This window comes from Lemur catta, chromosome 3 (assembly GCF_020740605.2).
Source record: "Lemur catta isolate mLemCat1 chromosome 3, mLemCat1.pri, whole genome shotgun sequence".
NCBI lineage: Eukaryota > Metazoa > Chordata > Mammalia > Primates > Lemuridae > Lemur > Lemur catta.
Window position 1 is genome coordinate 28,269,900 of NC_059130.1, and position 22,680 is coordinate 28,292,579.

The 22,680-nt window shown below is 50.1% G+C and overlaps 1 protein-coding gene and 1 long non-coding RNA gene across 2 annotated transcripts; one reads left to right on the forward strand and one right to left on the reverse strand.

The window, feature by feature from the left end:
- The first annotated feature begins 9,078 nt into the window (after window positions 1-9,078).
- On the forward strand, window positions 9,079-17,429 carry CHRNB2 (cholinergic receptor nicotinic beta 2 subunit). The gene is made up of 6 exons (XM_045545209.1): window positions 9,079-9,283; window positions 10,493-10,638; window positions 10,821-10,865; window positions 11,304-11,413; window positions 12,243-13,215; window positions 17,155-17,429. The coding sequence occupies exons 1-6, from the start codon at window positions 9,220-9,222 to the stop codon at window positions 17,323-17,325; spliced, it is 1,509 nt and encodes a 502-aa protein (XP_045401165.1). The 5' UTR covers window positions 9,079-9,219; the 3' UTR covers window positions 17,326-17,429.
- On the reverse strand, window positions 16,300-21,867 carry LOC123634031. Its single transcript, XR_006733850.1, has 3 exons — window positions 20,205-21,867; window positions 17,500-17,588; window positions 16,300-17,362 (listed from the first exon to the last, which is right to left on the reverse strand). It is a non-coding gene; the product is annotated as an uncharacterized LOC123634031 (long non-coding RNA).
- Window positions 21,868-22,680: the final 813 nt, after the last annotated feature.

Genomic DNA, 22,680 nt, shown 5'->3' on the forward strand with positions numbered 1-22,680 from the left:
CCCTGCCTCTAATGCGTTGTGTGACCTTGGGTTAACCACTTTCCCGCTGAGCCTCGGTTTCCTCATCTGTATAATAGCTCTGATGAAAATGATACCAGTTTTGCCTACTCCCAAGGATTGGAAGCGAGGAAACCATAAAGTGTGAATAGATCGCTGGTCTATTATGTACGAGAGGTGGTCAATAGCTGGCTTTTTGCGCTTTTCAGACCCCACGAGTCTGGACGAGGTTGGGGGAAAGATGGCATGGGCTTCCTCCTCGGAGTCGTGGAAGGAGTGCATCACTAGTCCAAACCATTAAGAGGGAAGCAGACAGACTGAGGCGGACTCCATTCCCAGTCCCAAGCCTAAATGGCTACAGCTTGTCGCAGTGGTCCTGGCAGCTCCCGGGAATGGTCGGCAGTGCCTCTAGAACCTCGCTAGATGGCACTATCACAAAGGACAGAGCTGGCTGAAGTTCCAGAAATCCAGCGCTAGGGTTCTTTTTCCAAGGGCAGGTGTTAGCCTGTGGTAGGGCCTGGTGAATTTCTGCTGGGGCAACTTAACCCTTAAGCTACTGGCCAGATCTCCTCTCTTGTCTCCTATCTGGACTGAAATGAATTAGCCTTTGTTGGAAGCTAACTGCTCACCTTGGTGCTCGGTGCTGGAGTATTCATTTATCTATTCAATGGCTTTGGCAGAAACCCTTCATTGGCCAAGTTGGGGTCAGGGTATATAAAGATGATTGTGTCGTGTTCCTGGTCCTCCTGGGGCCGTTTATCTTATTTGCGTAGCCTGAACAGTTAGCTACGTGTTGCCTTTGTGTGTGCAAGCTGGTAGCATAAAAAGCTGTAGTAATTCCCATTTATTGAACATTTCCTGAACCAGGGTATTTTGCAAATATTTTTAAACGTCCCAACAACATTGCGAGGTAAGCATTTTCATCCCTGTTTTACAAGTGGGGAAAAGGAATGACTGCCCAAGGATATACAGCTTGTAAGCGGAGTTCCTGGGCTTGTCTCCAGAGTCCATGCCCTTGTACCTCACTCTGCCTTCTACCGTGCTTTTTCTAGAGATTTTCACACATCACTTGATTCCAGCCGTTACCTAAGAAACCTACAAATGCAGCCATTTGGAAGACCCTATACTTTATAAAGGGTTTAGTTAGAAGAAAACAACATGATGAGACAGTCCCACAGTGATTTCTTTTCTTTCTTTCTTTCTTTTTTTTTTTTTTTTTTGAGACAGAATCTCACTGTGTTGCCCTGGTTAGAGTGCCGTGGCGTCAGCCTAGCTCACAGCAACCTCAAACTCCTGGGCTTAAGTGATCCTTCTGCCTCAGCCTCCCGAGTAGCTGGGACTATAGGCATGCGCCACCATGCCCGGCTAATTTTTTTTTTCTATATTTTTAGTTGTCCAGCTAATTTCCTTCAATTTTTTTGTAGAGACAAGGTCTCGCTCTTGCTCAGGCTGGTCTCAAACTCCTGAGCTCAAATGATCTGTATGCCTGGGCCTCCCAGAGTGCTAGGATTACAGGCGTGAGCCACCGCGCCTGGCCAGTCCCACAGTGTTGCACAGACTCTCCAAGTGCCCCAGTGAGGAAACCCAAAAGTCATGGTCACTAAGATGAGGTTTGTCATCTTCTCTGTGTTGGTCTGTTCAGTATCTCAGCTCTCTGGCTAGGAGAGCCTCTGGCACCTAGAAGCCTAGTGTAGAGTCATATTTGAAATGACTGGACATACATATGGTGTCCAGCTGAAATGTGGAGGACAGAAATGGAAAGGAAGTGATGGGTATATTCGTTTAATGAATACTTATTGCTAGGTGAACAGGGAATAAGACAAAAATCCTTGCCCTTATGGGGTTGACGTTCTGTTGGGGGAAACAGACATTATAAACCTGGAGTCTGCAAAGCCAACTGACTTGCGAAATGTGGGAGAACATGACCATGTCTTTACTGAGCACACAGTACGTGCAAGGCAGTGGAGATGCAGCATCGAATGAGAGGGACCCAGTCCTCACATTTTTTGTGCATTCAGCATGGTAGAAAGTCAGACATTTTGTGGATTGTTACACATCTAGTTAACTGAAGTTTTGGTAAGTGCCTCAAAGGAGAATAAGGCTGGGGATCTGGGAAGTCACTCCTGAACAAGTGACATGCTAAATTCTGAAGAATAAGTAGAATACCTGAGGAAAGAGAGAGGACCAGATACTGTCCCAGCAAGTATGGATGGCAGAACACAGATGTTTTGTGGTAGGGCCATGGCAAGTTGGAGGAACAGAAAGAAGTCCTATGTCTAGAATAAGGGAGAAAATGATGCGGTTAAGGCAAGCCATGGCTAGGTCTTGGCAGGCATTCAAAGCCATATTTCAGAATTTGGGCTTTATTTTAAGGTCACGGGAGAGAAAAAGATCACTATGGTGTTTTGAGAAGCCCTGGAAGCCTGGGCAAGTTCTAGTAGTAGCACTAACAGAATGAGACTTAAAGGAGAGCTGAGTTTTGTGGAAAAGTTGGGAGTTGGGTTATGAGCTTACTGAGTGTGTAGAAGGAGGGGGTGATATGAAACATTCTCCTGGAGACATCTGGCAGGGTGTGGGTTCTGAGTTCAGGAGAGAGGGCAGAGCCATAGGTGTTAATTGCAGAGTCAGCTACAGCCCTCCTTTGAATTAGACCATGAAGGGGCAGCACAGCTGAGTGGAAAGAACAGACTGGGGAGTCAGGCCCAACTGGATTTGGATTTCAGCTCCTCTGCCAGCTATGTGACCTTGAGCAAGTTACTTAATTTCTGCAAACTTCAGTTTCCTTATCTGAAAATGAGTATGATACCCTCTGCCTTGCTAAACTGGTCTTTGTGCTAGTTTAGACGAAGTGATATATGTTAAGTGATTAACACAATGATGGGTACCTAGTATATTGTGCAGCAAATGCTAAACACCATTCAGTAAACATTTAGGGGGCTTTGCCATGTACCAGAAGCTGGTCTAGGTATAGATGTATTTATTTATTTATTTATTTAGAGACAGAGTCTCGCTCTGTTCCCCGAGCTAGAGTGCCATGGTGTCAGCCTAGCTCACAGCAACCTCAAACTCCTGGGCTCAAGCAATCCTTCTGCCTCAGCCTCCCGAGTAGCTGGGACTACAGGCATGTGCCACCATGCCTGGCTAATTTTTTTCTATTTATTCTTAGCTGTCCAGATTATTTATTTCTATTTTTAGTAGAGACAGGGTCTCGCTCTTGCTCAGGCTGGTCTCGAACTCCTGACCTTGAGTGATCCTCCCGCCTCAGCCTCCCAGGGTGTTAGGGTTACAGACGTGAGCCACCGTGCCTGGCCTAGGTATAGATTTATAGCAGTAAACAAGACAGACAAATTCCCTGCTCTCGTGGGACTTCTATTCTAGTGCAAGGAGTCAGACAATAAAACAAATAACCAAAAGAATATCAGACTGGAAGCAGATGCAAGGAATTAAAGCAGGGTCATGTGGGAGTGACTGGGGTTACTTTAAGTCCAGTAGTCAGGGGAGGTCTCCTTAAGGAGGCAGTGTTTGAACTGAGATCTGATAAAGAAAAGCAAGCAGTCTTGAAGGTCAGTTAAAAGAAAGAAAAAGAAAAAGAAAGCAGGACTAGGAGAGACTATGGAAGACCATTCTAGGTAAAGCAAAGACCTCAAAGACCGAGTGAGAATGAGAGTGATGTGGTCTGGAAGTAGTAAGAAGCTAACAAGGCACTGGCTAAGAGCATGGGCATCGAACCCTGGCTGTGCCAGCTGTTAGTGGTGTGACCTTGGGCAAGTTACTTAGCCTGTCTATGCCTCAGTTTGCACAAAATGGAGATCATAATAGTACATGCCTCAGAAGGTTGTTGGGAGGATTACATGAGAACACACGCAAAGTGCATAAAATAGTGCACATACTAAGAACTTGATTTTTTTTAAAAATAGGAACTCAGCAGAGCTTGAGTCTAGTGAAAGGAGAGGAGAGAAGGGTAGGAGATGAGACCAGTGAAGAAAGCAGGGGCTGGATTATGGAGACCACAGTAAGTTAGGGGTTTTATTCAAAGTGTAGCTGGTAACCACTGGAGGATGTCAAGCAGAGTAGCATGATCTGATTTAAAATTTTAACAGATCACTCTGGCTATTCTGTGGAAAATGGATTGTATGGATTTTTTTTCCTCTCCAAAAGGTCAAGTGTTATCAGCATGAGCAGGTGCACATGTTTGGAGCAGGGTGAGCGGCCTTCTCCTTTGACTTGCTCCCACAGGCTTAGCATTCTGTCATCGATTCAACAAATATGTCCTGAGCACTTGCTGTTTTCCAGGAACTGTATGTAGCAGGCACTGTATATGCAGAGATAAAGAAGATACAATGGAAGAATGACTTAAGAGAACAGGAGAAAGAGACAAGGGGCGGGGACTCAGCATAGGCAAGAATTGTAGAGGTGTTGGTCATCAGTGCTATAGCCTGAGGCCCCAGGGTAACTCTGATAATATCAGTGCTTCTGGAGGTCAATTTAGCAATAAATAATCAAAAAACTTTAAAACTTTGACCAAGCAATTTCACTTGGAAATTATTAAAGGTATGTGCAAAAATTTGCCTACAAAGGAATACTATGTAGCTGTTAAAAATAGGTATCAACGAATACTTATTGGTATGGAGAATAGTTTGAGAAATAGTATATAAGAAAGGAAGGTTACAAAGCTATGTCACAATATGCTCCTTTAAAAAAAGGTGTGTGATGTAGTTATATACCCAACAGGAAGGCATATATAGTCACATGTCACTTAACAATGGAAATACGTTCTGAGAAATGTTGTCACTGTGCAAACATCATAGAGTGTACTTATACAAATCTACATGGTATAGCCTACTGTACACCTAGCCTATGTGGTATAGCCTATTGCTTCTAGTCTACCGACCTGCACAGCATGTTACTGTACTGAATACTGTAGGCAACAGTAACACAATGGTAAGTGTTTGTATATCTAAACATAGAAAAGACACAGTAAAGATATTGTATTATAATCTTATGGGACCAGTGTTATATGTGGTCCATTGTTGACCAAAGCGTCATTATGTGGCACATGACTGTATTTGTACACCAAGAACCTGAACAAGAACGTTCAGCAGGCTTAGGTGGGAGGATTGCTTGATGCCAGGGGTTTGAGACCAGCCTGGGTAACATAGCAAGACCCTGTCTCTACAAAAAAATGTTAACAATTAGCTGGGCATGGTGGCGTGTACCTGTAAAGCCCCAGCTATGGGGAGGCTGAGGCAGGAGGATTGCTTGAGCCTGGGAGTTCAAGGTTACAGTAGGCTATAGTGGCACCATTGCAGTCTAGCCTGGGCAACAGAGTGAGACCCTGTTGCTAAAATAAAAAATAAAAAATAAATTCATTTTTTAAATGATGTTTTTAAAAAAGACACAAAAGATTATGATTTCATTTGCAGCAAAGTTGATCTATGCTATTGGAAGTCAGATTAGTGGGGTTTTTTTTTTTTACTTATAGTCATTTTAAATAATTGTGGTAAAATCTACACATAACACAAAATTTACCACTTTAACCATTTTAAAGTGTACAATTCAGTGGCATTCAGCCCATTCACAATGTTGTGTAACCATTACACTCTCTAGTTCTAGAAATTTCTGTACTCACTCCCCATTCCTCCCTCTCCACGATGTTACTTTTGAAGAGGAGGGAAGAGCAACTGGGAGGGACATGAAGGGCTTCTGCATACTGATTATGTTTGTTCCATTTAAAAACAAATCTGGGTGGGGGTTATGTTCCTGGGTTTAGGTTGTGAAAATTTATCTAGCTGTACACTCGCAATGTCTATACTTTTCTGCATGGCTTTTATATCTAAGTACATACAGATAAATTTGGAGATGTGTATTTGTATATTTTTGCTAACTGATTTTTTTTCCTGGGAGGTAGGATTATGAATCCATTTTGTATTTGCTTTGTTTTGCTAACTGGTTTTACAATTGGTCTTTATGAAGACATGTATTATTTTGGTCATAAAATTTTTAAATTTAAATTTAAAACATCTTAAATAAAGGACAACATTGATTTTAAGCCTTTCAAGAGAAAACATTCCTTACCCACAGAGGCAATGGGAGTGTCCCACCAAAACTTTATCCAGTTACTATTTAGCTTTAGGATTGATATTTCTATTTCAATACCCTGTGTGGTTTTGGACCTGTCCTCTCCACCCTCCACCCGCTGCCTTTCTTCTTAGTGGGTATGGAAGGAGTATGTGAGGGAGACATGAGGAGGGAGCTCTCCTTGGACACTGGGTGGTTGTGTCCAGAGGACTCACTCCTGCCAGGCTGGAAGTAAACTTGAAGTAAAAGCTGGGGAATTTGAGAAGAGGAGGTAAAAAGGTAGACTGGCCTGAAAAGAGCATTGGGGAGTAACTAGAGGCTCCGCAAGCAAATGACCCCTCAGTCCCTCATTCCAGAAACAAGCAACCATTCCAGAAAGAGATTTTCATAAGAGAAGACTTTCACAGCCTTCCTCATCACCCTGCATCCACCAAACTCCCTGTCCCTCTTAAGAGTTTGGAATGCCTTTAAGTCATCCTTGTCTCATTGGCTTTCTCACTTTCAAGTCTCAATATCCATCTCCGTTTTAGGCCTTCAAGCACCATTAACCTCTCCCTCCTCCATGCTTCTGTAATACCTCGTTTTTATCTCTACTAGATCAGACACCACATTATGTAATAATTTGCTGCCAAATTGTGATCTCCTTAATAGCTGAGACTACGTCTTTTTGATCACTGCATCCTCAACACCTATGTAACTTCTGGCAAATAGTAGATCCCCAACAAATCTTGAGAGCTTGTTTGGAGGTACTAGCAGGGGAGCGCAGCTACACCGTATACCCTTGAATGAAGAATAGTCCTCCTCTATCCGGGAAGGTCATCCTCTTCGACCGAGCAAGCAGCTTCAGGAGGAACGCACACGGAGCAGTGAGGGAGGAAGGGGACACCCGCCTAGACAGCCAGATAAGGTGAATCAACCCTGGCAATCAATGGGGTGACAGATGTCACAGCCAGATCGCCCTCACATCCAAATCTTGATCTAAATTGTTGAAAGGGGGTCTTCTTCCCACCCTTGACCTTTTCCCCAAATGGAGGGACAGCACACATTCCTTTCCTTTTCCTTAAGGCTTTTATCCTCCACTTCTTTCCTTGATTCCAAGATTTCTTTAATTCTTAAGAGATTATCATGTGTTTACACATGCACGTGCCCTGGAGCTAGTGATGCAGATTTATGCCCATTTCCATGTGCATTATGGGGCCTGTAGTCATCCTACCTCCTCTCCAGTCTTTTTCTGGAACTTGTCCTGTTTCTTCCCCTCAATTCCATGACCTGGGGACTTGTTAAATAGCTGAGCTTTTAGAGAGGAATTTCCCCCTCCACATTAAAAGATGTCAGTCCTGTACTAGCCCTTTTCCTTACCTGTTGAGCCCTTATGATATGCCGGGTACCGTGCTGGTTCATAATCTAGTAGGGGAGGAAGCCAATACCTTAGATGGATTCATTTATTCATTGGACATGCTCCTGAAACATATATAACAGGGTACCTGACCTAGTCTTTGGTCAGGCACAGCTTCCTTGAGGAACTGACATTCCTGTCAAATGCTCAAAGGGAACTATGTGTTTAAAAGTCCCTGAAGTGTGGGAGAATGGAAGGAATGGAGTCTTCAAGGATCTGAAAGACATTGTTAATAGTTGGAGTGCGGAGCTGGGGGTAGAGTGACCCAGATGAGGTTGGAGAAGTTGACAGAGATGGAATAAAACAGTCTGTTTTTTTTTTTTTTTTGTTTTTGTTTTTTGAGACAGAGGCTCACTCTGTTGCCTGGGCTAGAGTACCGTGGTGTCAGCCTAGCTCACAGCAACCTCAGACTCCTGGGCTCAAGTGATTCTACTGCCTCAGCCTCCCGAGTAGCTGGGACTACAGGTGTGTTCTACCATTCCCAGCTTATATATATATATATATATATATATATATATAGTAGAGACAGGGTCTCCCTTATGTTGCCTAGACTGGTCTTGAACTCCTGGCTTCAAGTGATCCTCCCACCTCAGCCTCCCAAAGTGCTAGGATTATAGGCATGAGCTACCATGCCTGGCTAGAGCTTTTCTATATGATTTCTGTCTGCTGTAGTCAGAAATCTTTTGGTTGAAAGCGACAACAAACCCACTTAAGAAAAAAGAGGGGCCTTTACTGGCTCAGCAGCTAAAAGTGCAGGGATCTCATCTTGCTCTCCTTTGTGTTTGCTTCATTCTTGGGCAGGCCTCTGTGAAAGGGGCCCCTGGTCTCCCTGGTCACACAGAAGCCCACAACTGGTGTGGAAGAGAATGGGGATAGGAAAGGCTAATTGATCAGGGCTGCTTATCTTTCCACACTTCAAGACCATCAAGGTCACCTTCTTCTAGAGCAAAGTCTAGACTTCAGCTCAGACCCCCTGTGGGAGGGCAGGAAGCTTGGCCTTCTAGAGACTGTATGGCGGTAGAAAAGGGCACAAGTGAGGGGACTCTGTTCCAAGACTCCAAAGCTATTTGCTTTCTTAAAATAGCAAACCAACAGCCCCCCTGCCTCTTTCTCTAAGGAGCTAAAATGCATTTTCTCTGCTGCATCCTCAGCTTTCCAGGGGAGCAGGATCATTTGGTTTGGTGAGAGAAAAAAGGAAGGCGGGAACCTGAGAGACTCCTCCGTCTCCCGCCCCCGCGTTCTGGCCTCTGGCCCTGTGTGACACGCAGGCCCTGACCTACTTGTCCTACTCCCGCTGCTTCCTCCCGCTCGGCCTCCTGCCCCTTCTCGGACCCCTCCAGATCCTGTCCAGCTTCACGGCTTCAGAACTCCTCCACCGTCCCGTAGAGGGACAGCTTTTCTTCCCCCTCACGCACATCCTAGCTAGGCGGGACCGGTCAGAGTATCCCACCCAGGGGCCCCCTTATTTCCCTGGGAATCAGCGTTTCCGCCTCCGGGGCGGAGACTCCTCCCCCCACCGTCCCGATTGTATTCCCTGGAAGAGCAGCCGGAAAAGCCTCCGCCTGCTCACACCAGGATAAGCGAGAAGCTGGTGTCTCCTGGCGGTCTGCTTCTTGAGCCGCAGGGACCGCCCGGCGGCCGGCACCGCCTGGCCCAGCTCCCGGCGGGCGCGGCTTCAGCACCACGGACAGCGCCCCGCCCGCGGCGCTCGGGCCGGTGCGGGCAAGGCAGCAAGCTATGCCCGCGGCATGGCCGGGCGCTCCAGCCCCATGGCGCTGCTCCTCAGCTGCGGCCTCCTCGGGCTGTGCTCAGGTAAGGACGATCACCAGCTAGGTCCCCCTACCCCAGCCAATGGCCCAAGACTCCACGCTCTGACTCCTGCTAGGCCAGAAGGTGGAAGGCAAAGATTCCCTAGAGGTGGAGGAGTCTGCTGGGGATTAAAAGAGAGACCCTCAGGATTGCAGGGAGCACCTAGGAGACTGAATTGGGAGAGGACAAACCCGAAGGAGTAAGTGATGTAAGGAAGAGGTGGAAACAGCCAGTGGTGGTGGGAGGGTGTGGGCACGGAGAGGCAGGAGGAAGGGGATCTCCCCGGGCTTTCTGGGATAGCAGGAAGGCCAACCCTGATGACACTGAGTTGCCACCCGACTTTTTGTGAAGCATTATCTCAAGAAATCTACCTGGTTCAGCACCCCATTTCCCATCCCCTACACTGGGCAAGGTAGGAAGGGGAGAGAACTGACTTCTCAGCCCTCTTGTAGGGTAGCAAAGGAGACTTGGAAGGGAAGACCTCTGCCAGGCTGACTAGGAAGGAGCTCTCTGAGTGGGTGGGGAGGGGTGTGTTAATGCAAAATTGTAGAAAGGGGTAGAGTGTGTGGAGGGGAAGTTACAAAGGGAATGGACAACTGAATGAGCTTTCCACACCCGTGCCATTGCATAGGGATGGGCTCCTGTATGTATAGAACTTGGGACTAAATATATGCCCTGACCCACAGCTTAGGCAGCCCAGCGGTCCTACTCCAACTCAGTGCCTTTGGGGTGGTGGGGGATGGTGTCATGACCACAGTCACATGTGGAGACACACAATGTTATTTGCACACATAGATGAGCACTCATTGAGGGGAAAGGGTGTGTGGTGGGACACAAATAACTGTTTCCCTTTCACCACCCTCCAAAACATCCTTTGAATCATAAGTATTTTCTGGGGAAGCCAGGGAAGCAGAAATCTCAAACCACCCTCTGAGACCTTGGGGGAAGAGCAGGTCTCCACAGATCCTTGCAGAGTGGGTTATTAGTCTGGAGGCATCTCTGGAATTCTTGGTTAGTCTTCCTAGAGAGGGGCTTCTCTATGAGGGTCTTAATCTGGGGCCTCCTTGGGGGTACCTAAGCATTTGCAGTATCCTTAGGGATCGAACAGTGGGAAGCTAGTGGTGGGGCCCGGATTATCCTACTTGCCTGGGCAGGGTGGGATCCTGAGTGGCTCTTCCTTGCCTGCTTACTTCCTACCTTTCCCTTGCCCAGGGGTGTGGGGTACAGATACAGAGGAGCGGCTGGTGGAGCATCTTCTGGATCCTTCCCGCTACAATAAGCTTATCCGCCCAGCCACCAATGGCTCTGAGCTGGTGACAGTACAGCTTATGGTATCACTGGCCCAGCTTATCAGTGTGGTGAGTGGGGGTCCCAGACTCTTTGCCCAGCTACTAAAGTCATCCCACCCAGAATATATTTATGTCTGTGCTTACTCCTCTGGTGTTTCCAAGGCTTGGGGCAGTGTGAGAGGGACCCTTGGGTGGTGGCAGTGGGCCCATAGGCTGGGGGCCTTCTCAGCAGCTTCTCTTCTTCCCCATAGCATGAGCGGGAGCAGATCATGACTACCAATGTCTGGCTGACCCAGGTAAGTGCTCTTCCCACCGACTTTCTCTTTCCTCCTATTTATTTATTTATTTATTTTGCATGTGCTTTTCTCTTTCTCAATCTCCTCAAAAGAGGCAGAAAGGTATAGACTTTGGAGTCCTAAATAATTAGGTTTGAATCTTGGTTCTGCCACTCTGTGTCAGAAATCACTAGCTCTGTAACTTTAAGCATTTTAAACTCTGCAAGTTTCATTTTTTCATTTGTAAAAGGCAGGTTGTAATACTGTACCTCGGCCTAGCTGTGCAAATTAAATGAGAAAGTATTGTATGAGCCACACTTGGTGGGCAGATAAGTCACTGTGGGGAGGAGGCTGGCTTTTTAAAAGCTTCCTCAAGCCATATGGGGCCTGTCTTGCCCCTTTCCTTGACCTCGAGGGCAGAAGTACCAGAAGTACTGCCTCCCTCTCTTCCTTTCCCAGGAGTGGGAGGATTATCGCCTCACTTGGAAGCCTGAGGAGTTCGACAACATGAAGAAAGTTCGGCTCCCTTCCAAACACATCTGGCTCCCAGATGTGGTCCTGTATAACAAGTAGGTGACCCTGGAGTAATGGGAACATTGGGGGAGACCAGGGAAATGCTCATGGAGGAAAGGAGTCTTAGAGAAAATAAGAGAAGTTAGCTTATGCTGTGGGAGGGAAGGGACTTTTAATAGGCAAATATGCAGTCACGACCCAGACAGACAGATTAGACCAGTGAGGTATAGCGTGGACAGCCAAGGTGACTTAGGCCATGACCAGCCCCCTCCCAGCCAACTAGGACTCCCAGGGTATATTTGGTGCTGCAGTAGGGATAGATACAAGGACTGACAACCCCCAGTGCCTAAACTGATTCAAGAACAGGCTTTCCCAGAAGCCTGGGCAGGATCAAAGAACCCTAAGGTCCCATTTTCCCCTCTAAGTCCTATCCTGTCTTCTGAACTAATCCCTCTCACCTCTAAGGTACAAAACCACCTCCCTCAACTAATGAGACCATGCCCTGCTCCCACCCATCCCTGTCTCCCCGCCACTGCTTGGGGCTCCTCACTCTGGCCTCCCCAGCTTCCTAAACTTCTCTACTCTCATGAGGAGCAACCAGCCTACGCAATGTGTGACAAGTAGCAGGCGTGTCCCCTCCCTCCTTCCATCCTCTTCTACCTCTGAGGGGCCACACAGGCCTCCTGACCAGGACACTTCTTCTGGCCACCAACCCCCTCCCCATATCCCCTTCTTGATCACTTCCTGCTCCACCTCTCTGTGCTCCTGGATGGTCACTTCCCTTCCTCGTACCTCCCTGTGGTTTTCCTCCTACTCAGGGCTGGGTCGATGGGTGGGGATGAAGGAATGCTTAGGATAGGACTGATGGTGCCCTTCCCTTGGCAGTGCTGACGGCATGTATGAGGTGTCCTTCTATTCCAATGCTGTGGTCTCCTATGATGGCAGCATCTTCTGGCTGCCCCCGGCCATCTACAAGAGTGCCTGCAAGATTGAAGTAAAGCACTTCCCATTTGACCAGCAGAACTGCACCATGAAGTTCCGCTCATGGACATATGACCGCACGGAGATTGACCTGGTGCTCAAGAGTGATGTGGCCAGCCTGGACGACTTCACACCCAGTGGCGAGTGGGACATTGTGGCGCTGCCCGGCCGGCGCAATGAGAACCCTGACGACTCCACCTACGTGGACATCACGTATGACTTCATCATTCGCCGCAAGCCACTCTTCTACACCATCAATCTCATCATCCCCTGCGTGCTTATCACCTCACTGGCCATCCTGGTCTTCTACCTGCCGTCCGACTGTGGTGAGAAGATGACGCTGTGCATCTCCGTGCTGCTGGCGCTCACGGTCTTCCTGCTGCTCATCTCCAAGATCGTGCCTCCCACCTCCCTTGACGTGCCACTCGTTGGCAAGTACCTCATGTTCACCATGGTGCTTGTCACCTTCTCCATAGTCACCAGCGTGTGTGTGCTCAACGTGCACCACCGCTCGCCCACGACACACACCATGGCGCCCTGGGTTAAGGTGGTCTTTCTGGAGAAGCTGCCCGCACTCCTCTTCATGCAGCAGCCGCGCCACCACTGCGCCCGCCAGCGCCTGCGCCTGCGGCGTCGCCAGCGTGAGCGTGAAGGTGCTGGCGCCTTCCTCTTCCGCGAAGCCCCCGGGGCCGACTCCTGCACGTGCTTCGTCAACCGTGCGTCCGTCCAGGGCTTGGCCGGGGCCTTCGGGGCCGAGCCCGCCCCTGCGGCCGGCCTGGGGCGCTCAGGGGGGCCGTGTGGCTGCGGCCTCCGGGAGGCAGTGGACGGCGTGCGCTTCATTGCGGACCACATGCGGAGCGAGGACGAGGACCAGAGCGTGAGTGCGGCGAGCTGGGCCCGGGGCGTGAGATACGGGGTCTGCCAGGGCCTGGGTGTCTGGCAAGCGGCGGCATCCGTAGACACGCAAGGCTAACAGGGTGGGGGATGTGAGTCAGGCCTGTGTAGTGGGCCTGGCTTCGGTTCTCAGTTGGTTTCCAGGCCGCGGCGCGGCCTGAATTGGAGTCGGTAGAGGATGACCTTGCGTCTTCCTGAGGACTAGTACCCAGGGTGAAATGCCTCAGCTGGGGCGTCATTACGTGGGGAGGGCGGCTGGGACGCGAGGAAGCCCTTTAGGGTTTGCAGCTGGTCTGTGGCCGTGTCCCCCTAGAGTCCCTCCCCGCTGCTTGCATTCCCACGTCCAAGTTGTTAATCTGCAGCTCTTACCACAAACGGAGACGAGTCCTTAGTGGGCCCCACAGGGTGTGGGAGTGGGAGCAAAATTGAGGACAGTAGGGGTGTGTGTGTGTGTGTGTGTGTGTGTGTGTGTGTGTGTGAAGGGGAGGTGACGAGGTTAGGAGATTCCATGAGCCTGCTTAGCAGAGAGGACAGAGTCCCAAATCAATATCCCTTTTCTGCACTTCTAGGTCCCAGGGGATGGCCTCATGAAATATGTTTTTTTTTTTTTGAGACAGAGTCTCGCTTTGTTGCCTGGGCTAGAGTGAGTGCCGTGGCATCAGCCTAGCTCACAGCAACCTCAAACTCCTGGGCTTAAGGGATCCTACTGCCTCAGCCTCCCAGGTAGCTGGGACTACAGGCATGTGCCACCATGCCCGGCTAATTTTTTCTATATATATTTTTAGTTGGCCAGATAATTTCTTTCTATTTTTAGTAGAGACGAGGTCTCACTCTTGCTCAGGCTGGTCTCGAACTCCTGACCTTGAGCAATCCTCCCCCCTCGGCCTCCCAGAGTGCTAGGATTATGGGTGTGAGCCACCGCGCCCTGCTGGCCTCATGAAATATTGATGGAGATGGAGGCGGGTGAAGGCTAGGCTCCCTAGACCCATCCCCCACTTTCTGCACACTGGGCTTTTGTTTTTTTCTATAGTGGCTCAGAATAGACTTCTTGAGACTGAGCCAGGTGTTGGGGGGAGGTATGATGGGTGGACATCTCCCCACTTTGGGCAGCAGCTGGCCCCGTCCTGTGGTCAGTCTCCTGGTACCTGGCTGGTTCCAGGCTGAGGCTCAGCTGTTGCCATGGTGATTGGCCATTCAGGTTGGGGGATGAGGGTGGGGGCATTGCAGTTTGTGTGGGCCAAGGGCTTCAGAGATCTGTTTCCCTGGGATGGCAGGAGATGGGGTTGGAGTTGAAGCTTGGGCCAGGGAGAGTCTTACAGTCCTGATGGAGGAAGAGGGGAGTCTCAGAGCCAGTTGAGGCCCAGTGGGAGTCACCAGTGCAGGGCTCAGTTGGCTGCAGTTAACCGTCTCACTTCTCCTGCTGCAGTCTACTTGCTGTGCATTTACTGAGCTAGGTGCTGAGGATGCAGTGACCTACTTGGATGCTTCAAAGGCACCTCACACTCAACATGTCCCAAACTGAGTCCTTGATCCACATCCCCACCACCAGCTTGCTCCTCCCCCAGTTCCGCCATCTTCTAGTGCATGGCACCACCATTCACCCAGTGGTTCAGGCCAAAGCCCTGAAGTGATCCTTGACTCTGTTCTTTCTCTTTCACGCCCCCCACCATACATGTCATCAGAAGTCCTGTCCTGTGAACGTAAACTCCAAAATAATCCTCAACTTCATCCTTTCTCACCATCTCCACACTAACACCCTTATTCTAGGCTGCCATCAGCTCTTGCCTGGACCAGGGCAGAGTCTCCTAGTAGTCTCCCTGATTTAGCCCCTGTGCTCCTGTGTCCAAATAGACGACATCTCCCCTTCCACTTGTGCCTTTTCCCCCTTGCCCAGGTCACTGGCTTATCTGCTTCACTGTCTTAAGCAGGCCAAGCTCTTTCTTGCCTCAGGACCTTTGCATGTATGGGTCTGTCTGCCTGGCATGCCCTTCTTTTTTCCTTTTAAAAAATTATTACTATTACTAATTTTTGCTCTACTATTTGAGAGTAAGCTGCAAACACTGTAATCCTTTATCCCAAATACTTTAGTGTGTTTCTCCTAAGAGCAGGTTCAGTGATCAAATTCAGGAAATTTAGCATTAATTCCTTTATCTGATATAAAGGCTGCATTCAAATTTTTCCGATTGTCTCAGTAATGTCCTTTGTAGCATCACCTCCTCACACCCAACCCAAGCCAGGATCTCAAATTGCGTTTAGTTGTCATGTCTCTTTAGTTTCCTTCACTCTGGAACAGTTCCTTACTTTGTCTTTTGTGGCATACACATTTTAAAGGGTGCGGGCTGGTTGAATGGCCCCTCAGTTTGGGTCTAATCGTTTTTTTCTTCAGCTTATTCCTGACACAACTGGTTCCCTCTCACTCAGCAGATCTTGGCTTGAATGTCACTTCCTCAAAGAGGCTTTCCCAGACCATACTCTAAATTATATATTTCCCTCCCTTCCTCCATCCCCAGCCCTTTGTTTCCCACACAGTATGTAACTTTGAATTCTTACTTATTTTTGTCTCCCTCTCCTTCAGTGGACTGTCAACTGCCAGGTGCGTTTGTCTTGCTCAGTTGTATCCCAGTGCCTAGAATGGTGCCAGGTATACAGTAGGCACAGCTGTGACACAAATGCATGATTATTCAGCTGCTGACTAAATGAAGGTGCACAGTCACCCCTCTGCACCCGCTGAGCTGGCCGGGCTCCAGATAAACATGTGGACAAGGGCCTAGACTTAGGCTGGAGTGGAGCAGCTCTGAGCAAAGGCCGGCCCTGTGTGCGAGCCCTGTCACTGGCTCTCAAACCAGAGTGTTTTTTGTTTTTAAACAGGACCTTGTTGTGTTGCGCGGGTTAGAGTGCAGTGGCGTTGTCATAGCTCACTGCAACCTTAAACTCATGGGCTCAAGTGATCCTCCTGCCTCAGTCTCCCAAGTAGATGGGACTACAGGTACATGCCACCACACCCAGCTAATTTTTCTTATTTTTTGTAGAGATGGGGGTCTCAGTATGTTGCTCAGGCTGGTCTCAAACTTCTGGGATCAAGCAGTCCTCCCACCTTGGCCTCCCAAAGTGCTGGGATTATAGGCGTGAGCCACTGAACCCGGCCAGTATTATCTTTTTGACTGATTTGTTCACATCTGGAACCCAGTTCTCAACCTCTGGGGCCTCTGTGCTTGAGGTGATGCTGTTGGATGGGGCTTCCTGTGCAGTTGTAAAACGAGCAAGGCCTGCTGAGGCAGCCATTCACTCCTTAACTCAGCACCCAGTTACGGGGCACCCTGTTCCAGATGCTGGGATTACAGAGATGAATCAGACAGGATCCCTGTGGTTTAGGAGCTTGTAGCTTAGTAGGGGGACAGACACGCAAGTTGAAACAATACAGTACAGTAAAAATACTGTGATGGAGATGCGTAAACAGTGCTGAGGGAACCCAGGGGGGACAGTGCTTCATTCTGATCTGGGGGTCAGGGAATCCCTCATAGAGAAGGTGATGTTTGATTTGGGCTTTGAAGGATGTGTAGGAGAAAGGTAGAGAAAGGGAGATCAGAATTCCCAGCCACAAAGGAAATCCAAAAGCACAGACACCTGAGAGGACACATTAGGGTTTGGTAAGTCTGAGTTGTAGGGCGGGAGAAGATAGGCTCATATTTGTCATGGCTGGGTCTGGAGTCCAAACTTGGGAGTTTGGGTGGGCCCTGAAGGCAGTGTGGCCACCGGAGGCTTACAGGCTGCTGAGATCAGAGCCATGCTTTAGAAAGTCACTCTAAAGCGTTCCACTGAGGGAGAGGACTAGGGTGTGTGTATGTGTGGTGGGAACCGCTTGTACCCGTTCAAAGCCCATCCTGCATCATGTGACTGACACCTGGGCCTCCTTCGTCCCCAGGTGAGTGAGGACTGGAAGTACGTCGCCATGGTGATCGACCGCCTGTTCCTCTGGATCTTTGTCTTTGTCTGTGTCTTTGGCACCATTGGCATGTTCCTGCAGCCTCTGTTCCAGAACTACACCACCGCCACCTTCCTCCACGCAGATCACTCGGCTCCCAGCTCCAAGTGAGACCGTCCTCGTCTCCATGCTCCTTCACCCTTGCCCTCTGTCGTACAATAGGGTGGGTGGAGGATGGACAAGTGTGCTGCCACGAAGAGGGGCACTGCCCCTGCAGATCCATCCTTTTGCTTCATCCGGAGCCCCTCCTCTCCACACCTCCACCCACACACAGCCAGCACCGACCTGGAGGCTGCGCCAGCTGCATCAGGTTTTGGCTGCTCTCCTTCTCTCGCACCTGCCCAGGCAGTAGTGTTGACAGTGGGGGATGAAGGCTGAGAAGTGGAGGACAGAGATATCAGAGCCTTCCACGCTGAGGAGAGTGAGGGGGACGGAGCCAAGCAGGGGACAGAACCATCTGCTGCCTCCAAGTCACGGGAGAAGGGGAGTATGGGAGGAGGGTGGGAGGACACAACGGCAGCTGAGAAGGGCGGAGCAAGAGAGAGGCCTGGGTGTGACCTAACATCTGCCCCTGCTCGAGTGGACAGCAGCTGGGCTGGGTGGGTCCCACATGGTTAGTGGTTTCCGCCCAGAGGGCTTAGCCTGGCCCTGCGGACACAGACTCCTGGGGAGGCTTCCAACTTAACCCCAGCCCTTTGCTTCTAAGGGATCCAGAGCCCAGTCCCAGGTCCCCTTCTGCCTGATGAAGAATTCTCTGCACCCCCTAGACTTCCCTCTTCCTGTGTCACTCGGGCTCAGGGTGTGGTGGGCAAGGCTGGGTGTTAGGGGAGTCTCTAAGTTCTGAATCTTTGGGTGGCTGCTTGGAGTCTGAGGTCCAGATACTTGAACTGTGTGCAAAGTGCAAGTTCACAGGCTTTTGGAGGTGGAAAAACCATTTACAGTCATGGAGTCCAACGTGAGCCACGTTCCAGATGAAGAAAGAGACCCAGAAGGTGAGACAAGCCCACGTGGGTCTCTGACCCTTCCTCCCTGCCCTGAGATCCATCTGCCGAGTGTCCTGTTTTTCCCCACTTTGAACTGACTGATTACTTGAAGGAAGTAAACTAAGGCTGTTAGCTTTAAGCAGACCCAGCCTTTTGCCCACAGCAGAGCTGGGCTGGACAGCAGAGCCGGCCGTGGAGGCCAGCGAGCAGGCGGCGAATGGCCAGAACTCTGCTCCATCGCACAGCTCGCTTCAATCCTTGTTCGTAGCTCCATCTGGCTCTCGCTCCCAACCAAACCTGATCAGGTCTGAAGCAGACCTTTGGAAGGACAGGTCTGCTGCTGCCAGTGACCCCCTGGAAGGCACAGCTTCAGCTTCCTGTCCTGTGGGTCCCCAGAGGCTATGTCCTGACACTGCGCCCAGGGGCCGGCTAGAGGCCACCTGGCCTGTTAGCCCAGGAATCAGACCTCTGAAGGGATCTCCTGCCCCATCCCCTTCCCTGCCATATGACTGGCTCTGATTTGTGGTCCCAGACTGTGCTCGGTGCTAAGCCAGTGTATGGCAGGTCACAGAGGGGTCAGTCTGCCAAGTGCACCCAAGGGACCTGGCCCCACACAAGCCATTCTGTTCTCTGGAGCCCAGCTGGGACTCCTGCTTCTCTAGGCGGAGTGAGGTGGGAGGAGACAGCACAGGCAAAGAGCACTGAACAGGGATCCCAGAGTCTGGGTTCCCATCCCACCTCTGCTACTCACGGAGCCATCTCAAGCAAGTCCCTTTGCCTGCCAGGCCTCAGCCTCCTTGTCTATAAAATGGGGATAGCTATGCTCTCTGCATGGGTTTGCTGTGAGGACGAAGCGATGCTTGTGCAAAACCAGCGCTGTACCTGGCACAGAATAGATGCTTCACCAATGCTGAGCCAAGAGGCAATTGGAACCGGTGGGAATGGGGTCGCCTGACCATCACGCCAACCTCCTGCCCAGCCCCCACCCTTGCCCCTTCTCTTCCCTGAGCAAACCTAGTCTCCCCCAACAGGGCCTGGACCTGGGGGAGCTTGGGGAGTGCTGCTGGAGGGAACATTACAGGGACTGCTCTAGGGAGTCTCATGGGTGGGTGGGCTTCTCTCTGGCACATCCTCAGCAAAGTTTCACTCCATTTCAAGCCCTCGCCCTGGCCCTGCCTCCCTTCTGGGTCTGCCCCTTCCGACACAGGTGTGTGCTCAGGGACCCCAGGCTGCTCTGGTCCTGTGCTGGCTGTGGAAGAACATCAGTGAGACATTCAGCCAGGAGCTGCGTGAGATGCACCTCCGTGCATTTCCCGCCTGTCAAAGTGGGCTCACGGACGTCGCTTTTTGGTAGCAGGGGAAGTGTCTCTGCTCCATGGACACTTCCCTCTTCTAGAACAGAAAAGTGAGAGTGGTTGTGTTGTGCCTGAACCTTTCTCAAACTCAGGCTTGGGGAAAGTGTCCTGGAACTCAAAACAGCAACAGGAAGGGAACCCTCCATGTTAAGGGTAGGGTGCCAGCTTCAAGCCTGCCCTCCTGGCTCTCCCAGGGCCTGGGCCACGAGGGAGGCCCCATCGGCTGCTTCTGTGGCTGTTCTCCAAGTCAGTCAGTGAACAGTGCTAGAGGGGATGGTAGAAAGCAGCTTATTCAAGTCCTCTGCACGACCCATTTAACACATAAGGAAACTGAAGCCCGGAGGCTGCTGCCCGACCTTGTATAAGGCACTTAACTCTGACCTTGCTGTTCTGCATCTGTGAAATGATGACAGAGCTGGCTGAGGGCTGCAGCAGGGAAGAAAGAGGTCAATGTGCACGGAAGGGTTACCTGGGATGTGCCATTCCCTCCATCTCTGGGTGCCTGTGGGGGAGGAGGGCAGAGGTAGAGGGAGGAGGGCTCCACTGCATGGGCAAGGTGTCACCATGTGTCAGGACAGAGTTGAACCCTTAAGGGCATTGGAAAGCTTTGGGGAACCAGTTTCTTCCACTCTTGGGTCCTATGTCCTCTTACCTTGGTGATGTCAGGGAAGGCCTTGCCTCCTTTCCATGGTGGGGCTGTCTCTGGAGAGAACTGGGTACCCAGCTCAGTGCTGGGCAAGGACTGGAGGAGGCTCCAGATCTGAAGAGGGAGGTGGAAAAAACTGGATTGAAACCCAGAGCAAAGTGGGTTTGGGAGGGGTGAAGGGAGGAACTGAGTTGGGATTATCTCCATCAGAGATGGGAAGGCCACAGGTGATCTGGTAACTATTTTTGTCTGAAAAGAAGGCATGCACAGGCTCCCTGCTTTTCACAGTTGGCACTGTAGTGGGAGGAAGGCAGCTTCCTGCCAGTGAGGTATGTAATACTGGAACAGCTGGCATCAAGTTATTGAAAATTTAAAAGGAAACAAGACACAGACAGCCCCCCGGATGGCGTGTTCTGCTGAAGGCTACCTGCAGATGAAGGGCAAGACCATTTCCCCCTAGTGGCCTTGAAATAAGGAATGCTCTTTGGACAGTTTGGGGGCTGTGTCCTCTCCAAATCCCCAGATTAGCTGCTGTTTACTAAGGGTCTCCTCTGTGCCAATTCCTTCAGATGCGCTGTCTTTATTCCTCACAACAATCCTACAGGGAAGGGGCCCTTGTTTTACAGAAGAGAAATGAGGCTCAGAGAAACCAAGTGACAGCTGGTGAGTCGTGTGGGGCCTGAAACCTGACTTCCCCAAAGCCCACACTCTTGCTGTAGCTTTGAGGCAGGTGGGAGAAGAGCCTCCTTGGGAGGAAAGCAAGGGGCACTCAGGGCCTTCTCTGAGTCACTCCCCAAGCCAGAGTGGAGTTGTTTCCAGTTGTCACCCTGTGTTTCTAGGCAGAGTTGGGCTGATGTCAAAGCATCCCTCACAGCCCAACTGGTGCTGGCCAAACTCCCACTCACCAACCCTGATTAGACAGAGAACAAGCAGCCACCTTTTAATATTCATCCCAACAGGTCCAAAAGGTCAGTGTGACAGTCACATGGTTCCTCAGGGACTGTAGGTCTAGGAATCATTAGGACACCTCATTCCCCCACCCTTGGTGTCCCCCATCTCCCACACTGCCCTTGGCCTCTCCTGTCCGCACTCCTGGAATATTTGCACTGGTCTAGCCCACCCCAGGCCAGACTCATTAGGAACTCAAGATTCTCATAAAGAAAGTGGTTTCCAAAGTTGTCTTGTCACTCTGTTGTATTTGGGCTTGGAGGGGGAGCCCGTATGGGCCAGGGTTGGCAAATACAGGAAAAAGGGAGAATGCTGGAGAAATTGGACTCGTGAGACATTATAAGAATTCAAAGAAAAGGTGAGTGGTAACAGTGTGCTGTTGAATTATTGTGATTTGTTGCCTTATAAATCCACTCATCAGATGGAAAAGGAATGGCTATATGGCTGGGCCTAGAGTAGACAGAGCCCAGAAATCGCCCCTGGGGAGGACCCTCGGTAAGGGGCTGGGCAGAGTCTCCTGGAGGCAGGGATGGCCGGGGTTTCCTCATGGGCCCTGCGCTCTGAGAAGTCAAAGCTACAGTCTGCGTGAGGCCAGACCTGCTCCCAGAACACCAGTTTGATCTGGGCCCAAATCCTGGAAACAGTATTAAATTGCAGGCCCCCAAATGAAATGCAAGGCCACCAGCAATTGAAATGATGAGCTGAAGAAAATGCCCGGTCCTCCTGCAGGGCAGCCCTACTTCCCAGCCCACTTAGGGTGGGTGGTGGGAGGACAGTCTTGTCCCTCTGCAGACAGGGCCTGGGTACTCGCCTTAGGCTTTAAGGAAACTGTCTACTTTCTAAGACTGGCACTACATTTCCCTCAGAAACCAGGAGCTGCCTAAGAACAGAGACAGAGGCACTTGAGGTTCCTGGCACATGATAGAGACATTATTTTTCACAGTCTTTAAATTTAAAACTGTTCAGTTCACCCAGCACTGGTTTTCAACAGACTATGAATGACACCTTGTGGACCTCTGGTCCTTATGTAATATGCCCCAAAATGTGTCACTGGCCCTCTTGGCCTCAGTTGTTCCATCTGTATAATGGACGAGGAAGAAGGTTTATTGTGACTTAGCCTCACTGTTAGGTATTTTACGTCCTCTGGTATGATTATTTCTAAAAAGTCCAGGGTGAGTCTTACAGAAATTCTGGAGTAAATTACGATGTGGAAGGAAGTGCATTCTCTTTGAAATTTAAGATGGAGAAATATTTCGGATGCCACCTATGAAGTAAAAAGCAAATGGTCTGTTTCCTAAGACTGCAGCCAAGCCTGTCCTGGTCCAGGCCACAACTTTACTCCAAATATGCACAGCCCTGCAGGCACAACGGCTGGGGATAGGGAGGTTTGGAGAGGTAGAGAAATACCCATGAAGGAGAGCTAGAATTGTGTATACAATTGGTGATACCGTCTCAAGGGTGTTTTCCTACTCTGGGCCTTGAAATCTTACATATCAATTCCCTTAGGACAAGCTATTGAATAGTGGGCTCTGAT

Coding starts and splice junctions, on each gene's coding strand:
- CHRNB2 (XM_045545209.1), top strand. CDS start 9,220: ATGGCCGGGCGCTCCAGCCCCATGGCGCTGCTCCTCAGCTGCGGCCTC. Junction 10,866..11,303: donor CCAATGTCTGGCTGACCCAG/GTAAGTGCTCTT, acceptor TTCCTTTCCCAG/GAGTGGGAGGATTATCGCCT. Junction 11,414..12,242: donor GATGTGGTCCTGTATAACAA/GTAGGTGACCCT, acceptor TTCCCTTGGCAG/TGCTGACGGCATGTATGAGG.